Consider the following 21,947-nt stretch of genomic DNA (forward strand, 5'->3'; position numbering starts at 1 on the left):
AGTGCTCAGAGATTTCCTTCTGATCAATCAAGTTCAGCAGGCTCAATCCTGTGTGTGTCACAATTGGATTTGGGTTTTGTTTTCACTTTCAACGTTTCATGTCTTTTATTTTGTAATTTGGCTCAGTCTAGGCCTGAATCAGAAATCACCCCTTAAACCCTCAATCCCTAATCCCTACATGAGTCCACTAATAATGATCACTTGAAGGACTGAATGAAAACGAGGAAAACGAATTTGGACGTCCTTTAAGTATACATAGGCTGTACACTAGATATTGCGGTGAAATGTGGGATATAATGAGTGCACTCAATAACGTCCACTATGGTTCCGACACTACTACAAATGGATGTCCCCTTGAAAAATGCCCTATTTGAGGGTGTATATTGGGAAATATTGTGTCATGTCCGTTCCTGAAAGAAAACTCAAGACTACAATGAGTGTTCGGAAATAACTCCCACTGGAGCGACTTTGTAGAGCTCATTCTCAAACAGCAGCAATACACACAAAATAAAGTTGAAAACATAATCGAACCCATTTAAAGGGGAGGTTGATTGCGATTTCACTTTTTTCATTTCAAATAGTGTGTAATGTTGCCGTTGGTGCATGAAAAGTATCTGCAAAGTTGCAGCGCTGTTTAGTTAAGCTATTTCGTGTCTACGACAAACGCGCACAAACATTTTGGACCTGAATTTGTATATGTACTCATTTTGTAAATGTATTTGAAGTTATTTTTCGATTTGATCAAGAATGTAAACCAATGCCAACGTTGTTTGTGTATACTGTATATATAGGCCAGTCGGTTCGATGCTATTGTGTAAAACAAACGTGTATAAAGTTAAAAAAAATGGCAAATTACCATTCAGAAGCGTTTAGTAAGAGGCGTGTGTGGTGAGGTTCTGCTTGCCTCTCTTCATCGCCGCTTTCTGGGTTTGTATCAGTTTGTAATGGTTTCTATCGACACCATTATGTACATTTGACATGAACAACACATGCAACTTCGCCCGTAAAGGTAATGGACTACAGTTTAGCCAATCACAACACACCGCCCCAAACTAACCAATCTGAGCCCACTGCCTGTTTCTGAGGGAGTGGTTTCATAGACTCAGGAAGTCAACCGGTCTTTCAAATGACAGAGGAGAAATCGGCTTACAATAAAGGTGAAATTTATGAAAAATCTAAAAAAAAGAAAAGAAAAACCACCAATACATATTGTATTGCACCCCATAAACACAATCATGCAAAGAAAAAAAGGAGTAAACCACCCCATTAAGGAAGTTAAATGTATTTCTTAGTGAGGTGCATTCTCAAACTGAACACAGGAGTCTCCAGGAAAAAAGTTGGACTATTATGTCATTAATACAACACTTTAAAAACACAATGCTGATGGTGGAACACTCAATCATAATAATAATAATAAATGATGCACCACAGAAAGGAGAACTTGACTGGGTATTGTGAAGGTTAGGAACTGACAAAGAAGTGCTTTATCTACTTCAGAGCTTGACTGATGGACAGAGGCTTTTATTCCCCCACACTGCAGTGTTTGTGTCCCAAACCAGACCACAAAACCACGAGCGTCAGTGTGGTTTGAAATGTGCTGCGGACAGAGACGCGTTCGGAAGTGCATTTTCTTCGAGTTTGAGTTCTTCAATGGTCCAGTGGTAGATCTTTTGCCAAGACTGTCAGAGGTTACGGGTTCGAATCCGCCCTCGGTATAGTTTTTTTTTTTTCTCTCATTTCGAGATTTCGAGAAGAAGGCGCTGGGCTTTATGTTTACACGATGGAATTGTTTGTGTGTGTGTGTGTTGTTTTAATGCTCTCACGCCGCTGGCCACATTAGTGTGCCGGATAATTGCGTTTTCTGACATGAATAATTCAGCAGCAGGGTGTTTGTCGGGTCTCGGAGTGTATTCGCGTGTCTCAGCGAAGTGGCAAGGTAAGATTTCATCAAGTGCAGAACGTCTGTCAAAACACGTTTGCTCCCTCGCCGCTGTTGTCAGTTCTCTTTTTCTCTCCTTTTCTCCACAGTGGAGTTTGTGATGGCTCCCTGAGATGCCTATCACATCTCTCATTCTTTCCCTCTCTCTCCATCTTCTGGCCTATCCGTCTCCTGCTGTTTCGCTCTCCCTCCCTCTCCTCCCAGATCCTCCCACTTTCATCATTTATCCTTTTCCTTCACCCTCTCGCTCCATCAGCATCAACCGCACAGACTATCCACCGACAGCCTTTCTGAAACACGAATGGTTGTTTTATATTCAAGGCTCTCCTCCAATTCCGAAATAAATGAACCTGATGCAAATGTTAAGATGACGAGATGTCAGACGTCACTGCGGTGGACTGCCAACTGCCCGCTTTATGCATGTTGCATAAAATCCAATCTGATTAGCTTTGCACAATTTCCGGGAGTTTGAGAATACATGTTTCTTATTGAACCGCGGAAAACAAAGCCCATGTTTACAGACTTCTTCGATGGCCCACGTCCAGGGAACAACTTTGTTTGTGACGTACATGACAGTGTTGTGTCCCATTTCAAATGAAACAAATTGACATAAAAAAAAAACCCATCAACTAACTGGGCAAATCTAAAGGCCCCGATATACTTTCTCTACTTCATCAGGGGCCTTAAGTGATTGAATTGGAATAAGCTGCAATGTAGACAAGAGTGTATGCTGGCTAAAGTCTTATTATGTCCCAAAGCCTAGTCATCTGCCTGACGGCCTTCATAGGCAGCTAATAAAAATAAAAATAATAGTACTAATAATTCATTACATTTATATAGCACTTTTCTTGGCACTCAAAGCGCTTTACATAAAAGGGGGGATCTCCTCAACCACCACCAATGTGCAGCATCCACCTGGATGATGCGACGGCAGCCATATTGTGCCAGAACGCCCACCACACACCAGCTTACTGGTGGAGAGAAGACATAGTGATGAATCCAATTGTTATATATATATATATATATATATATATATATGAGACCACTGGGCAAGTTTGGCCAGGATGCCGGGGAAACACCCCTACTCTCTCCGAAAGACATCCTGGCATTTAGCATTTTTTGATTGACCACCCTCGGTTTAAAGGGATAGTTCACTTTGAAATTAATTTTTTATATGTTTTATCCAAGATGTAGGTGTCTTTGTTTCCACAGTATTTTCAATTTTGACATTTTTAGGTCAAACCGTTGTTGTCAATCAGTCATACACTGGAGGCTAAGGGGTCCACCAAAAAACATGCACAAAGAAGTCCAAATTAAACATGATTTAATGACTCGTAAATGTAAGTACACATTGATGGCCTAAGACACGAAACGAGCGGTTTGTGTGAGAAAACGAACAGTATTTATATCGTTTTACCTCTTGTAATCATAGCCATGACAAAATGATCTCTGACGGCACGGGCGCTTCGGTCTGGAAGTGATCGCTTGCGTGTGACGTCACTCTTTTTTTATACAGAGATTTCGGAAGTTTTACCTTTCACTAAACATATTTAGATATACGGGAAACCGCAATGGAAGACGATTTCGGTATATCTAAATATGTTAAACGGTAAAACTTCCAAAATCTCTGTGTAAATATTGAGTGACATCACACGCAAGCGATCACTTCCGGCGTAACATTGAACTGATTCAGTTCGGTTCAGTTGGACATTGAACAACTGATTCAGATCATTTGGATTACACGGGGTAAAAACGATATAAATATCGTTCGTTTTCTCACACAAACCGCTCGTTTCGTGTCTTAGGCCATCAATGTGTACTTACATTTACGAGTCATTAAATCATGTTTAATTTGGACTTCTCTGCATGCTTTTTGGTGGACCCCCTTAGCCTCCAGTGTATGACTGATTGACAACAACGGTTTGACTGAAAAATGTCAAAATTGAAAATACTGTGAAAACAAAGACACCTACATCTTGGATGCCCTTGAGGTAAGATAAAACATATCAAAAATTAATTTCAAAGTGAACTATCCCTTTAAGGTCTCGTCCGCTTGTTACAGTATAGCGTCCCCATCACTTTACTGGGGCGTTAGGAGCCACAGGGTGAGGTGCCCCCTGCTGGCCTCACTAACACCTCTTCCAGCAAGAACCAGGTACTCAAACATCCAGGTACTGACCCGGCTCAGCCCTGCTTAGTTTCATTGAGAACCAGTCTTGGGCGACAGGGTGATGTAACTGTGTAAACAGGGCTTCACATTAACTTGTTTGCTCTGTGGCTAGTGGTTTTCCTCAGCATTTTCACTGGCCTCAATTTGGCCACACTGGCCATTTGTGTCCATAGAAAAAGTCTGAAAAATGGTGGCGAAAACAAAAGTGTTGAGTTTCTAATATTTTTCAAGTTATCTTTATAGTTATGGTTCTTGTTGTGAACAGCCCTTAAGATTGACCCAAATGTGTCCGCGAGCCTCAATCCACCTGTCAGGAGCAGCAAACAAAGCAACAACTCAGTTGTTTAAAGATCAGTAATCTCCTGAGTATATGACACATTGAGTGGCACATGACCTATAATTGCACTCAACTAACACCAGCCCAGAGTGCAGAAGACTCCAAGGACAACACTTCATCGATTCCTCTTTGGAGTTCACTGAGCATGCCTCCTCCTTCTCTCGCTTCTCTTTCTCTTTTTCTCTAAAGGGCGAGGGCTGGCCGGGGGCATCAAAGCTCATTTTTCTGCGGTTCCCTCAGGACTGGACTTCGGCTGTGAGCAAAGGTTAAAGCTGACGCCCCTATCAATAAGTCACTGCCTCTGCCGGCCCACATTTGACACTCACGCTTTCGTAAAATGTCTGCAATTCCCTAGACGTCTGGAGGCTAATCGCATGCATGCAGATAAATGAAAATAAATAAATAAGATCCCTCGGCGTGTGTTAGGGGTTAGAGCCAACTATGTCCAATTTCGCTCTATTACTTTCTCTCACATTGTCGTTATGCTAATTTGAGGTTAATTGTGTCATGTCTTTAAATATCGAAAAGCATAAGTACTTGGCAGTGTTGATTTATTAGACTGTAACCTGTCACGGTGGCAGAGCATGTCACTCGGTCTTTGATGCGTTAATGGTCCGGCACTGTGATTGGCTCATGACAGCCTTCCCATATCTTCATATAAAACCACCACTCACTCTCTCTCTCTCTCTCTCGCACATCTACAAAATAGCATCAATAACCGTCCCCTGTCCTCTCTCTCTCTCTCCACTTTATTTGCAATAACTGTCAGCGGTGGAGCGATGCTTTTGTAATCTGATTTTTATGAACATACTTGTATGGATTATTGAGATCCTTTAATGCCTGAACGGGGCGCGTTGCAAAGCTAAAGCCTCCTGAATGTTAATGTGACAATAAGAGTAATGAAGCATCCAACAGTTTATCTCTTCCCACCCCTGTCGTTCGGATGTCTTAAACTCCAAATTTTAAGGGGGAGTTGATGAGAAACGAGGCGGAGTGGGAGAGTTTGTGAAAGTGTGTCTTCATGATGGCGTCTTTAATCAAATCTTGCCTGAGCCAAGGAGAGAAAGTCAAAGCTCGTCTTCAACCACTCTCAATCACCCCAAAAATCAATCCCTTATGGGAACATCCCATTTGACCATTTTGCAAAAATTATGGGAACGGTCTCGGACATTTTAGACAAAAGTTCCATGAAGAATGTATAAATATTGCTGTGCTAATGATTTGAGAAAATTATTAAACACCACACATTTTTGAACGGACGTTATATTAGCGTTTCTGGAAGAATGTTGGTTCATAACCTTGCCAGAATGTTCCGTCTTTGTTGGGAATCTGCCATTGGTTGTCAAAGATATTCATGTGGCGGTGTTTCTGAAAATATATTATTATGCTCCTACTTTCAAAGTCCCAGTCAGTTTTATCCAGAACTGTATCCAGTTTATATAGAATTGGTTCTGTAAATCAAATGACACACCACTAAATTGATGCATTATTAACTGTCTTTTGAACTGCATTTCAGAACGAATCAAATCAACTTAAAGTAGTTCACTTTTCAAAAAACTTTTGCTGATAATTTACTCACCCCCATGTCATCCAAGATGTCCATGTCTTTCTTTCTTCAGTCGGAAAGAAATTAAGGTTTTTGATGAAAACATTCCAGGATTTTCTCCATATAATGGACTTCAATGGGAACCAAACGGTTCAAGGTCCAAAAGAGAGTTTCATTGCAAACTGTTCAAAGGGCTTTAAACGATTCCAGACGATCAATAAGGGTCTTATCAAGCGAAACGATCGCTCATTTAATGAATAAATAACAAAGTTTAAGTTTTATAAGCACAAATGCTCACCTTGCTCTGTTCTGTGACGCACGTTTGTGACTCTCCTGTTCGAACTCGTTCATCACTGAAACTGTCTTTTAGACCTTAAACCGTTTGGTTCCCATTGAAGTCCATTATATGGAGAAAAATACTGGAATGTTTTCATCAAAAAAAATAATTTCTTTTCGACTGAAAAACTTATCAGCAAAAGTTTTTTTTGTTTTTTTTAAAAAGTGAACTACTTCTTTAAAGCGCTCATTTACTTGGGTTTAATTTTCAAGAAAATCTGCCAGTAATCAAGTGCAGGATTCCTACAAACTGTCACTATTCTACACATTTTAGACCATATTTAACATTAGATAAAGAGTTTGAATGCAATTGTTGACATGCATGTTACCTTCTAACACATCAAACCCAGATGAAGTTAATATAGAATTAAACTTTCACTCACTGCATACATTTGGAGTATTTCAACTGCTTACAAACACAATCTTTTCATGTCACACGATTTTTGAAACCTCTCACTCAAAGTGCAAAACTACATGCCAAATCTTCAAAACCATAAGCTATTTCTCAGCCTTTGACTCAGTTTTCAATTGCATAAAACACTTTTTTCAAAACACTACACTCGTGGCCTCAAGATACTAACTCGTGGCCTCAAGATAATAACTCGTGGCCTCAAGATAGCAACTCGTGGCCTCAAGATAGTAACTCGTGGCCTCAAGATAGTAACTCGTGGCCTCAAGATAGTAACTCGTGGCCTCAAGATAGTAACTCGTGGCCTCAAGATAGTAACTTGTGGCCTCAAGATAGTAATTCGTGGCCTCAAGATACTAACACGTGGCCTCAAGATATTATCTCGTGGCCTCAAGATACTAACTCTATCTTGAGGCCACGAGTTACTTTCTTGAGGCCACGAAAAAGTATCTTGAGGCCAAGAAATAGTATCTTGAGGCCACAAGTTACTATCTTGAGGCCACAAAATAGTATCTTGAGGCCAAGAAATAGTATCTTGAGGCCACAAGTTAGTATATTGATGCCACGAATTACTATCTTGAGGCCACGAGTTACTTTCTTGAGGCCACGAAAAAGTATCTTGAGGCCAAGAAATAGTATCTTGAGGCCACAAGTTACTATCTTGAGGCCACAAAATAGTATCTTGAGGCCAAGAAATAGTATCTTGAGGCCACAAGTTAGTATATTGATGCCACGAATTACTATCTTGAGGCCACGAGTTAGTATCTTGAGGCCACAAAATAGTATATTGAGGCCAAGAAATAGTATCTTGAGGCCACGAGTTACTATCTTGAGGCCACAAGTTACTATATTGATGCCACGAATTACTATCTTGAGGCCACAAGTTACTATATTGATGCCACGAATTACTATCTTGAGGCCACGAGTTAGTATCTTGAGGCCACAAAATAGTATCTTGAGGCCAAGAAATAGTATCTTGAGGCCACGAGTTACTATCTTGAGGCCACGAGTTACTATCTTGAGGCCACAAGTTACTATATTGATGCCACGAATTACTATCTTGAGGCCACGAGTTACTATCTTGAGGCCACAAGTTACTATATTGATGCCACGAATTACTATCTTGAGGCCACGAGTTAGTATCTTGAGGCCACAAAATAGTATCTTGAGGCCAAGAAATAGTATCTTGAGGCCACGAGTTACTATCTTGAGGCCACAAGTTACTATATTGATGCCACGAATTACTATCTTGAGGCCACGAGTTAGTATCTTGAGGCCACAAAATAGTATATTGAGGCCAAGAAATAGTATCTTGAGGCCACGAGTTACTATCTTGAGGCCACAAGTTACTATATTGATGCCACGAATTACTATCTTGAGGCCACGAGTTACTATCTTGAGGCCACAAGTTACTATATTGATGCCACGAATTACTATCTTGAGGCCACGAGTTACTATCTTGAGGCCACGAGTTACTATCTTGAGGCCACAAAATAGTATCTTGAGGCCAAGAAATAGTATCTTGAGGCCACGAGTTACTATCTTGAGGCCACGAGTTACTATCTTGAGACCACAAGTTACTATATTGATGCCACGAATTACTATCTTGAGGCCACGAGTTACTATCTTGAGGCCACAAGTTACTATATTGATGCCACGAATTACTATCTTGAGGCCACAAGTTACTATATTGATGCCACGAATTACTATCTTGAGGCCACGAGTTAGTATCTTGAGGCCACAAAATAGTATCTTGAGGCCAAGAAATAGTATCTTGAGGCCACGAGTTACTATCTTGAGGCCACGAGTTACTATCTTGAGGCCACAAGTTACTATATTGATGCCACGAATTACTATCTTGAGGCCACGAGTTAGTATCTTGAGGCCACAAAATAGTATCTTGAGGCCAAGAAATAGTATCTTGAGGCCACGAGTTACTATCTTGAGGCCACAAGTTACTATATTGATGCCACGAATTACTATCTTGAGGCCACGAGTTAGTATCTTGAGGCCACAAAATAGTATATTGAGGCCAAGAAATAGTATCTTGAGGCCACGAGTTACTATCTTGAGGCCACAAGTTACTATATTGATGCCACGAATTACTATCTTGAGGCCACGAGTTACTATCTTGAGGCCACAAGTTACTATATTGATGCCACGAATTACTATCTTGAGGCCACGAGTTACTATCTTGAGGCCACGAGTTACTATCTTGAGGCCACAAAATAGTATCTTGAGGCCAAGAAATAGTATCTTGAGGCCACGAGTTACTATCTTGAGGCCACGAGTTACTATCTTGAGACCACAAGTTACTATATTGATGCCACGAATTACTATCTTGAGGCCACGAGTTACTATCTTGAGGCAACAAGATAGTTATAATTATTATTTTTTTGCCAGAGTGGGACTAGGCGGGGTCCGTAATTTTGCATTTCTTGTGCGCAGTTTCTGAATTGTGTGTAGAGTTTTGAAAAAAGGAGACTTTGTTTTGAAAACGTGTGTAAAAAACTGTAAATTCATATTATAAGTTTTAAAATATTATTGTCAAAGTAATGGCAGGGTATGATCCATTATCACTCTATTCCAAGTCCTCACCCATACAGCTTAATTTTACATAATGTTGGTTTTCTCCAAATGAATAGAGACTCTTACATGCCTGCATATATTCACCTCTGAGACATTTGATAGTGTAATTGCAGTTCGATGTTGCACGAACACTAACCAGCAAAGTACAATTTGATTTAAATGACTGCCAACTCCCTTTAGTGAAGAGACTCACTTATAGGAAACACAAAATATGTCATGTTAAACAATCACTAAACGGCACTGGCTGTCTGCTCTAGACTTTTATGATACATATCATTTTAGAAAACAGAATGGGGCTGGACCTGGACATGACTTGATCATACCGCATATAGGAAAGGAGGAACTGCACTGACGCTGCAAACAGCAGTTCATTGAGACAGCCAATGGGAACCCTCCACACTGACTCAATAAAGAAGCATCTTTATGGAATGTCGACCAAGAAATAAATCTGCATACAAATGTCAAGGCAGCCTGGAGTTCATTTGCACTCCTGAATTATCTATTATGGAAATAATAATGACTTCAAAATGAGTTAAGGCGGGTGGCAGCTGCCTCCGTGGCACACATGTGACCTAAATAGGCCCGAGGCAGGGAAGGAGTTGAAGAGGCCATTTCATGGAGCTATATGAACTCTGTGTGATATCGAGAGACCGTTTTACTGGGGCCATTGTTAAACCATTTTAAGAAGGTTGCACATTTAGGTGTGTGTGTGTTTGAGTGACTCACCACTTCGCGGGGCAGGAAAGCGTCCTCTTGTCTGACGATGAGAAGACCTACAGTGCCTCCCATGGGAGTCGAGCGCAACAGAGCCACGACCTCCTCCTGAGTCTTACCATTCAGATCCACTCCATTCACCTACACGCACACACAAAAGAGATAAATATTTGTCTTAACAATAAATTATTTATTAAATACATTTTGTAAGCCATTTGCATTAAAGGGATACTTCAGGATTTAACATTAAGACTGTATTAGAAGGAAACCTTTAGTATTTTCAAATTACCGTGCTTTCCACCCTCATATCCCCCTTAGACGAGAGATTTATGTGTTTTTTGTCTTGACAAACAATGTAAAAAACGTCATTTGGTGTCATCGGAGGATTGTTTGTCCAGAGGCTAAAGACTACACTCAGTAGTCAGGTCTGTCCCGCATGTCCTCAACCCGCCCATAGAGGGCGATCTCACTCACAGAATGAACACATAGTGTCGGCCATCTTTTTTTTTGGAAGCTAAGCTAGCAGGCTCTTGTTCTGTGGAGAAAGCGGAGTAGTAGGGGTTACCATCCTCACACCGTTCTCCCGTGGCCCTCACTCGTCCTGCTCGCCACAGTAAACAATAAACATAATGAATGGCGACTGTAGAACGCAAAAATTGTGGGCGATCTCGAAACACATTTTCGGGCAGACTCATCACTATTAGCCTAGACTTGTTGTTTAAAGGGTAACTAAACCCCTGGTCAGAGCCTGACTCCACCCACTGGCAATATTTGAAAATGCTGAAAAAGTGGGCAGACCCCAGCGGAGATAGAGGGGACGAAATCGATGCTAAAACACTCTATCCTGATCGTTTTCAATACAATCGCAATTCCAATTCCTGACTCCCTACAGTGGTTTTGACGACACAAGATGGTTTTTATGCTGAAACCTGCGTACGTCACGAAGTGCGGAACATCCAATAGGAAAATTCAACTGCAGTAGCCACCGTTCAACCTGAAGAGGGCAGCACTAAGACGCTTTTACACCATATATTGTAGAAATAAAACACTTTATAAACAAATGTCAAAAAAGTTACTCGAATCAATGACTGGTATTAATAAAGACCCATTCTTACAGATCATTAACTAAAAAAAGTCGGTTAAGTGTTTAGTTACTCTTTAACTACTGTGTAGCTACTGTGTAGCAAGTGCATTCTGGGAGTTGTTGTTTTTCATCCATATAAGCCAAAAATACATTTTCTGTCTTTTCTCAGTCTATAAAGCTCCAAATTCAAAAATAATGTCTAATTTCTTTTACACAAATGACCCATTTTAAATACACATTCATCTTTCCAGAGGTGAAGTATCCCTTTAAACAAACACAATAAATCCTAAATGATACTATAACGATATATATAAAGGATATGTGTGTATAATATCAGTGCATTGGGAACAGTGTATCATGCCTGGGATGTAGTTTCAGAAAGCACACCGGTCAATTCCTGGAGGTGTTTTTGTTGACAGTAGCCACATATCATTTTATTTTAATACATAATGTTCTCAATATCAGATTATCAGATCATGATATACAGTATTTAAGTTTGACCTGTGAAAAAGTGGCACTTTTTACTGATGCGAGTCATTTGAAAGGGTGTTTAATAAAGCACGAATTGCGTTCTGTGCAATTATATCTGATCAAACATTTCAATTAATGGCAGTCGCATTATTGTGACCATGACAACAGGAGATAGTCCTCATATTTCTATGGCAACATAAAGGCCCATGGTGAACCGACAGCACTCTGAAAGGCCTTGACTCCATTAAAGCGATGAATCAGGGTTTGTTAAGCCAAATGGATGACGTTCTGGCATGAGAGCCTGCAGGTGTCCTGCTCCATTTCTAAATGAAATGGCCATTGTTGATTGGCTGTCATTGTAAATCAGTTCTTTTTGTCCATTCTCTTTTATGAACATTATTTACTTTCCGAAACTAAAAAGGAAAGTGCTTCTCACAAGGGAGAGAGGAAAACAATGAGACATGTCGTCTCCGATGGACCAGCAGAATGAACTAAGAACGGAAATCCTCTGGAAAACAATTCGACGGTACTTGGTATGAAACAGGGAACGGAAGAAGTTTTTTTTTTAATCAAAGAAAAGCCATATTTGCTGCTGAAATGTTTGTAGAGGAAGTTGAGGAAGCTGTGAGAGGAAGTCACAGAGGTCATGTGATGCTCAAGAGCTTCAGTGTTTCTCACCTCGAGCAGCCGGTCTCCAGCTTTCAGACGCCCGTCCTGGATGGCGGCTCCACGGGGGAGGATATTCTTCACATATATGGGGGCCGAACTGCCGATGGGCACGTCTCTGGAGGTGATGCTAAAACCCAAGCCCTCCGGACCTACAGCGCAGGAATAACAAACAAAACACTCGAGTCTGTCTGTAGACCAAACATGCTGTTACAGTGACCACACACTGAGAAGAGGATTTGTGAATTTGTTCTATGTTTAGCGTAGTTTGAGTTGTAAAAGGTTGCTTTTTATACACCACATATTCTTTTTTTTTTTTTAATAAGTATTTTTATTAGGATTTTAAATTTTACAAAAAAGCAAAAGAAAACAAAATACATTTAGATGTATACAACTCAATGAATGATAATATCAGCAGAAACAACAGAATGAATAATTATTAATGTAGAATTAAAATAGAAAATCAATTTAAAAAAAAACTAAAAAAATAAAAATAAATAAAAAAAAAAATTTTTTTTTTATTGTGCTCCCTTACTGAAACTGTATATGTCCTGGTTGCTTTTATTTATCAGTTGATTCCTTTTTTATTACACCACATATTTTCTATAAAATGTCTATAAATGACTCTAATATATATTAGAGTCATTTAAACTTATCTTACTAAATAAAGAATATAATGTGAGCAAACCTTGATCTGTGAAAAAAGTTTTAAAAGTGGACGCTGATGTGAGTCATTTGAAAGGGTTTTATTTATTTACCTTTATTTTACCAGGAAAAAGACTCACTGAGATTAAAATCTATTTTTCGGGAGTGTCCTGGCCAAGATAAGCAGCTTAGTTTACATGGACATTTAACATCAAAGTTACAACACACAGACATAAACAAATCTCATTACAAAAAAAAAGTTACTTACAAACATTTACACACAATTAGTTTACTCTGACGATTATCTAATAAATATTTAAATTGACCACAAGATGCTATTTCTTTTAACTTCATCTCAGTCTGGAGAAGATTCCAATCTGATGCTACGGCATATTTAAAAGAGGTTTTACCCATCTCGGTTATGACAAAAAGCACACGCAAATTGTAGATCGATTTAGAACGTAATGAATAACTAAGACAACAAAGATAAGGGGGTAAATAACCCAATATAGCTTTGTATATCAATTGATACCAGTGCCTTTTCCTTCTAATGCTCAACGACGACCAACCAACCATTTTATATAGGTCACAATGGTGTGTCGAAAATCTGCATCCAGTTATAAATCTCAAAGCACCATGGTACAGAGCATCCAGGGAGACAAGGAGGTAAGAGGGGGCGTGCTGATATACTACATCCCCATAGTCAAGAACTGTTAAAAAGGTTTCTTTCTCACATTAAATGAAAAACATGATTTGTTTCTAAAATAAAATCCTAAAGTTTTTGCCTCAGATAATTAATATGCGACCCGAAACGTAATGTGTTATGGATAATGATGCCAAGGTATTTGTACTCGGATACTGATGTAATCAGATTACCCTGAAAAGTCAAAAGAGAGATTGAATTCTCAGTAGAGATTTTAGAGTTTGAGAATAGCATACATTTGGGGTTTTTCTCATTTAGGACCAGCTTCAATGCACAAAACCTATTTTGTATTATATCGAAAGGAGACTGTAAGAAAGCCACAGATTGTTGCTTAGGTGGATCTGAACAATATATAATTGTATCGTCTTCATAAAAGTGAAACCTTGTATTTTCAATATTAAAATCCAAACAATTTATATATATATATGCTAAATAATAACGGACCTAGAACAGATCCTTGAGGGACTCCCTTAACGACCTCCAATGGATCTGACTGAAAACCTTCCGCCTGAACACATTGGGTCCTTCCCTTTAGATAAGAATTAAACCATAAAATAACAGTTTCCAGGTTGTTGAAAACTTGCACATTTTGGTGAAAACCATCATATTTTTTTTTTCAGGATTTTATGATGGATAGAAAGTGCAAAAGAACAGCATTTATTTGAAATATAAATATTTCAAGAACATTATAAATGTCTTTAATGTCACTTGTAATGCATTCTTGATGAATAAAAGCATTATTTTCTGAATTAAATCAAATAAAAAAATACCCCACATTTTTGAGCAGCACTAAATCATGGTTTCCACAAAAAAACATTAGGCAGCAAAAACTGTTTTAAACATATATAATAATCATAAATGTTTCTTGAGCATCAAATCATCATATTAGAGTGATTTCTGAAGGATCATCGGAGTAATGATGCTGAAAATTCGGCTTTGATCACAGGAATAAATTATATTTTACAATATATTCCCATAGAAAACAGCTATTTTACATGCTAATAATATTTCAGAATATTACTGTATTTTTGATCAAAATTAATGAAGCTTTGGTGAGTCTTCTTCTATATATATATATATATATGAAGAGTTCAGATGCAAAAGCCTCTAAGTGCCATTTGAAATTTTCTTCTAGAATGACCATTTTTATCAAGCTTGTATATTTAAGTTCAGTGATTTCACTTAAATGGCAATGATAATTACCTATTAATTGTTATTTAAGTGAAATTACTGAACTTAAATATACAAGTTTGATAAAAATCATCATTAAAGAAGAACATTTCAAATGGCATTTAGAGGCTTTTGCATCTGAACTCTTCATATATATATATATATATATCATTATATAAATCATTGGCCCTTGCGTTGAGCTAAAGTGTTGCAAAAGTTTAGTGAACTCTATATTTGACACTGTCACTTGGATTGCACATCGGCCGCAGTAAAATTACAGTCCTGCTCAAGTCTACTGTATCTAATAACTAATCTGAATCCATCCGACGGGATATTTTTAAGTCCGTTAACAGCACAGATAAAAAAAAGTGTGTTCCATGACCGCCTGTGCGCACAAATACAAATTACACAGGCAAAAGCCAAGCATATGGCAACACAGCCACCATAATTAAACGTTTCAAACCCATCTGGGTGCACGGCGTAACCGCAGTGTGATTTCAAATTTAGACGCGTGTGTTTCAGCGGCACGCGCTTTAGCGGGACAGTAACATCACATGCTCGGGTCGTCACGCCAGGTCCTCCTGAATGCATGCATTCGCCTTTCCTTATTGAAAAGAGGGCCAACTCCCTCCAAACGCAGGCTTTGAAGGGTCTTGATGTGCACATGCGTCAGGCAAATTGAGCTTTACAGCTTGCCACAGACGTTACTTAATCCTGGAAAATGTAGTTAGGGGCTCAGACGCAGGGTATGCACAGCAATTTGCTCCCTGTCCACAAAATGACCTTTTTAGGAGTGCCAAATGAATACGAATAGGCAGATGTTGGAGACGCGGAGAGAAAAGAGTAATGGTCAGGACACAGAGGGATCAGTAAGGTTGACCTTATCATTTGAACAACGGCTGTAATGGTAAAAGAAAAGGCAGCGGGGGAGATAGAGCGACTGATAGGCCGGAGGAGGGCACACGTATTCTTATCTGGAGACACATTCGTAGCCCTCAGGACTGTCTCGCTCGCTTGTGTAATAACTGGGATGTGTCATGTTCATGGTTGGCTCAAAAAAAAGGTTAAATGGAATATTCCAGGATCAATGCGGGTTAAGCTCAATCAGAAACACTCGTAGCATGATATTAATTACCACAAATGTATTTTGACCTCTATTTATTGAAAAGAGTGGGGTTGGAGTGAGGCACTTCAGGTGGGGTCACATTTAACTCTTACTGGACCTGTTTGTCCTGACAGTGGAAAGCCGCTGTTGTTTTTGTGGGAAAAATCAAACTATTTTAATAGTAATCCGCATGATCGGGAATTTTGCATGGCGGCGAGCGATTTTTCTTAGCAGATTTGAGCAATTTTACAACTTGGTTGCTATGCCATAAACCATAAAATGATAACTCTAAAGCTCAAATAAAGACAGCTTTTTAATTCATGTAAATGATTTTAGAAAATAAGCACATTTCTTTAAATTACTATAAAAATGTCCCAATTCACATACAATGTACAAGCCATTTTGGTTGTTTTTAAAGAGAATTTTTATTTTATTGTGTATGTTTGTTGAGAGAGTGTGTTTAAGAGTGCATGTGAGAGAGTGGGAGTGTGTGAATGTGTGAGTGTGTGTGAGCGAGAGTGTGAGAGAGTGAGAGTGTGAGCAGGGATGGGCATAAATACATGGAAATGTATTTAAATACAAATACAAAATACTGTGTGGAAAAATGTATTTAAATACAAATACAGTATTTTGTATTTTGAAAATACAGAAAATACACGTGAAATTGGCAATTCAGTGCAGGCATCCCTATTAGGCTGAAATCTATCTGGGCCTATTCTGAATGCCAACAATTATTTAGATGTGTGCAACTACTTAGAAACTTTCGTTTTCATTTTATATACCTCTTCCCTTCCCCAGCCCTGTAGGAAATACAAAGCTTCTAACATCTTTTATTATGTTTTATCACCACCATTACCTCGCACTCAGGAACAAGAACTCAATAACACGAAGTCAATTATATTTTAAATAACTGATGGTGTACTCCTCCAGGTGGTGTACCTATGTGTTTCAGACATCTATCTATTCGATTCCCTTTAGCACCACCAGCTTTTCAAAAAGTTTGGGTTTAAGACGTCGTCTGAGTGTGACGATCCCTGAGTGTGAGTGGGTGTGAATTGAATTGAATTGAGTGAGAGAGAGAGAGAGAGAGTGTGAGTGAGAGAGTTAGTGTGAGAGAGAGTCTGAGTGTGAGTATTGAAATTCCCATGTTCCAAAGGAACAACAAGCCTGCCCAAGTGTCACTGGTCTGGGGTCAGTGGCTGTGCTGGTCTCTAAATGGTTTTATGTTTGTTATAGTGCCGGCTAAATGTTCCAAGACATACGGCCACAGCCGGGAGAACGGAGCCAGTCAATAACAGGCCAGCGAGGCTATCAAACGCCACCTGATGCCTCCTTTAGGATAATTACTAGAATCAAACTCACAGCCATTAGGACATTCAGTAGTTAACGGCTTACAATTAAGTAATTACAGAGATGGAACACTAATAGCCTAACACTAATTAATCATGGATGTGGTTAGGTCTCCATTCAGGTTTTTTTTTTTTTAATTATTATTATGTGAGATAAAGATAATAAAGAATGCTGTCTATTTTACTGTGCCAAAGTCTCGCATCTTCAATAAAAAGGAGGGTTGAAAAATGGCCAATGTAAGGCAGGACAGCAAATTACAGCTTGAGGAAAAAATTAGAAAAACGTTCTCTGCAATCCATTAATTTAACAGGGGTTGAGAGAGAAAGACAAATGAGAGAGGACGGTGTGGTCTTAGACCTATTTAAATACTATTTTAAGATTATCATCACAAAAAAGACAAATGTACTAATGGAAGAAGGAGCAAGACTCTTTAAATGAGTGCAGTTGATTGAGATAAAAGCAAAACCCCATATCCACATGGCGGGAAACATCATATTTGGCATATTTTCCATTAAAATATATGACTATTGTTAAAACAATGTAAACTTGGTTCTGAAAATGTATCTTAAAAGTAACTGTTTAAGATCATCCCCTTTTAAGAAACCTAAAACAGTCCCTCCAGGATCTCACGATTTTTTTTTTTTTGTGATTTTTGCGATCAAAATGACTGATTTTGTGGTGGTAATTTCCAAAAATTTGTAAAAAAAATTTGCGATTTATATTTAACATTTACCATAATAGTATTCAGTCCTTCCAGAAAAACACTGAGTTTTTTTTTTGTGATTGTTGCGGGCAAAAATTGATTGATTATGCGGCCAGTTTTCTTTAAAAATGCGATGGAATATGTGGGATATAAAACAATGTAAACTTGGTTCTGAAAATGTATCTTAAAAGTAACTGTTTAAGATCATCCCCTTTTAAGAAACTTAAAAAATAATAATACAAATTATTAATATTCTTAAACATATTATTAAAGGACATTGAATATATTGATTTGCGATAACCTAGAGATAAAAAGTTGGAAAATGCTGGGGAAAAACCTCAAAACAGCATCTTAATGGAAAAAAAGAGAGAGATTTGGGCAGAAAATTCTATTTTTTACATTTTATTTTTACTGATGCGTATAAAAAATACATATTTTGAGTGAGCCATTCACCACTACAGTCCCTTTAGCAGAATGAACTTTGAGTTTAATCAACATTAGATGTATTATTTTATTCCGTAGTACACCTGTCACTGAATAAAACTCGAAGGTGATATAAAGACAACATTGTGTTTCATAAATCTCTTAGTGTTTTTTATTTGGTGGTGGTAAAGTGCCCAGAGCAAATAAATCTCTCGGCTGGCGCAGAAGTGCTGAAGCTCTGACAGATTAAACAGCTTCTACAAGGGCCAATATTTCCCGTTTTTGTACACACATCAGCGTCCAGGTGACGTCCCGGGCCGAGAGCAAGCCTTTGGTGTTTGTCAGAGCATGTGCTGGTAAGAGCTGAAAGCTCCCACAGAGCGTGCTGTATTTAGCCTATAACAAGCCAGTCCCCGAGCTCAGACCAACTCTCGTGCCAGTGCGCCAGCGTTCAACATCTGCTACACCAGAGCCAGACGAGCCAGCGGGCACCATGCCCTGCGTTTGTTCATTTCCCTCTCTCTTCTAAGAGTGTATGCTCTAAAACTATGTAGTGTTTTTGAGAAGAAAAAGTACATACTTATGAGTGTAAAGCAGAAGAGTATGCAAGCTTTGGGACATACTACTTCATCATAATCGCGTCTTTAACTGGCGCTATGCGGGCAATCTGTCACTGTTTAAACTGCCCTGTCAATCATCTTACCACAGTTTAAATCCTCCACATTCAATTAAAATTAATCTCCCACCATTTTGGAGTCGTAAGTTGATCTGCCAGTCATTCAGAGAACTCGTCCAATGTTTCCATACTGCTGTATTTAAAAGTGAATGAGTTTATAGTGCTGTTTTAGATTAAATATAATGTGGAGAACAATTAATCCATATATTTTGGTCAGGTTAGATAGGCTACTGATTAATAATCACTCAAAACCCTTTATCTTAACAGTTGGTCTCGCACATCCGCCATGTTTGTAGTTTTTTTACTCGCGTTTGTAGTTCCAATCCTCGTCCACAGCTCAATGGGTTTTGAGCACGGATCTGCACTTTGGATTCTAAAGTCGACCATCCGGGTCCCCTTGAAATACTCATTTCAACATACTACGTTTTGGGACACACTAATTCTAATTTCGAATACTATTTAGGACGGATAGTATGTGAATTGGGACGCAGCAACTGTTTGGATTTGAATATGCAAACGCTTAAAAGGAGTAGTTCACTTTTCAAAAAACTTTTGCTGATAAAAAATAAGGTTTTTGATGAAAACATTCCAGGATTTTTCTCCATATAATGGACTACAATGGGAACCAAACGGTTCAAGGTCCAAAAGACAGTTTCAGTGCAAACTACAAACTGTTCAAATGGCTTTAAATGATTCCAGACGACAAATAAGGGTCTTATCAAGTGAAACGATCGCTCATTTAATCAATAAATAACACAGTTTAAGTTTTATAAGCTCAAATGCTCGCCTTGCTCTGTTCTGTGATGCACGTTCGTGACTCTCCTGTTCAAACTCGTTCATCAAAATGAACAAATCTTTTTTCAAGTCATTTGGTTGATTCAACAAACAAAATGAACGAATTGAATTGGAAAAAGATTTGTTCATTTTGATGAACAAACAGGAGAGTCGTGAACGCAGAACAGAGCAAGGCGAGCATTTGAGCTTATTAAACTTAAACTTTGTTTTTTTTTTATTTATTAAATGAGTGATCGTTTCGCTTGATAAGACCCTTATTCATCGTCTGGAATCGTTTAAAGCCCTTTGAACAGTTTGTAGTTTGCACTGAAAGTGTCTTTTGGACCTTGAACCGTTTGGTTCCCATTGAAGTCCATTATATGGAGAAAATCCTGGAATGTTTTCATCGAAAACCTTAATTTCTTTTCGACTGAAGAAAGAATGACATAAACATCTTGGATGACATGGGAGCGAGTAAATTATCAGCAAAAGTGAACTACTCCTTTAAGACTGTAATAATGATTGATCATTATTGCCGTGATTATTAGGTCTCTGTTATGTTATATCATATCTTCTAATCCTAATTGGGTGTAGCTTTTCATTTCTTAAACAACCATGTCGTCCAGTCCCCATTTACAGCCATGTTTAAATATTGCCTATTTTTTGAGCCAGACAGTGTATAAAGCTTCTGTTAAAACAGTGTCAAAGATGCCCTTGTGGCGTGGTGGAGTATCAGACGTATTTTCACATTTGTGCATGTTTATCCAACTGATATTACCCACAATCCCTTGCACTACAGAAGAGATTGTGACTACTCATTTTTGATGTTTTTAGGCCAAAGCCATCAGTCAGACTGTTTATTAACACACATAAATACACTATTAAAAAGTGCATGTTGTAATAATATAAAACTTATTAAAGTATATTTTAAACATTGTGTTTAACATTATCTTTTATTGTGCCTTAGAACACATGTTGATGTATTGACTAACACACTAAAGTGCTTGATTATAATTAAGTTTTACATAGAAAAATATTTAAAATGTACCAAATTGCAACTTCGTTATTACACTGTAAAAAAAATAATTGTTGGTTTAACTTACAAAAAGTAAGTAACCTGGGTTGCCTTAAAATTTTAAGTTGATTGAACTGGAAAAAGTGAGTTAATACAATGAAGGAGTTTGATTTAATCATTAGAAACTCAAAATAATAAGTTATCTGAACTAAATAAATTATTTAAGTTGGTTTGACAAAATAAAAAAATGCTGTGATAACATATTTTTTTACAGTGTACAAATACATTCAAATGCAAGGTCCCATTAAAGTGTGTCTTAGTTTAGGATACATTCAGCACAATTTAACATTATATTTTTAATAAACAATAGAAGTAATTATGATATTCCATATAGAGATGCACTACTCAATTGGGTCAAGAAACGCTCTTAATAAACTGTATTAAATAAAATTTGACATTTTACTGCAATTAAGTGTCTAAAAACATTAAATTCAGTTTACAATACATTATTTCTGCAATAAAATGTGTTTAAGTGTACTTATTTTTCACAAGGGCTAAGCTAACTAGGATGCATCGAGATACTGCGAGGACAGTCAGATAACTTTTAAACCTGAATATTACAATCCAAAAAGCCGCCCCACACACACACACACACACACAACAGACATTCAACAGCCTCACAACTCCAGCTAAAAACTCCCTTTTCACCCATGATTGTCTCTTCAATTAAAGGCTAGCGTGGCGTAGTGCTCCCGACACACACACACACTGTGTATTTCACACTGCGCTGAAGCCCGGCCCATTTGCTGTCAGGATTTAATTGTGTCTTTACCGCTCTCTCCTCCTGCTGCGCCAACCTAATAGATGCGAATACGACAAGCCCGCTGACAAAGAAAGCTCTTTTTGCTCTTTCATTTAAACAAGCTGGAGCGTGTGATTACGACATCGCTAAAATCAGGACATGGTGACAAAGAGAGGAGGGAAAACAACATCAGACGGAGAGAAAGTTTTCTGGCTTGACGTTGGAGAATTTTCTTTTCAAAAGCCGCCGCTAGTAGAGATCAAGAGCTGCTGCCTAAGCAGGAATAGATATTCCTCAGACGTCGCCGTGTGTGTGAGCGC

At 38.4% G+C, this 21,947-nt stretch overlaps 1 protein-coding gene across 7 annotated transcripts in view; it reads right to left on the bottom strand.

The window, feature by feature from the left end:
- The window catches only part of pard3aa (par-3 family cell polarity regulator alpha, a), a 516,002-nt gene that overhangs the window by 234,221 nt on the left and 259,834 nt on the right, over window positions 1-21,947 (bottom strand). For all 7 annotated transcript variants that reach the window (XM_089125821.1, XM_089125818.1, XM_089125820.1 and 4 more), the window contains 2 exons: window positions 12,274-12,413; window positions 10,053-10,181 (listed from right to left, as the gene is read on the bottom strand). In XM_089125821.1, the coding sequence (XP_088981947.1) occupies window positions 10,053-10,181; window positions 12,274-12,413 (269 nt within the window). The remainder of the gene's footprint in view (window positions 1-10,052; window positions 10,182-12,273; window positions 12,414-21,947) is intronic.

The sequence above is a fragment of the Pimephales promelas genome, chromosome 22 (assembly GCF_988280905.1).
Source record: "Pimephales promelas chromosome 22, fPimPro1.hap1.1, whole genome shotgun sequence".
Lineage (NCBI taxonomy): Eukaryota > Metazoa > Chordata > Actinopteri > Cypriniformes > Leuciscidae > Pimephales > Pimephales promelas.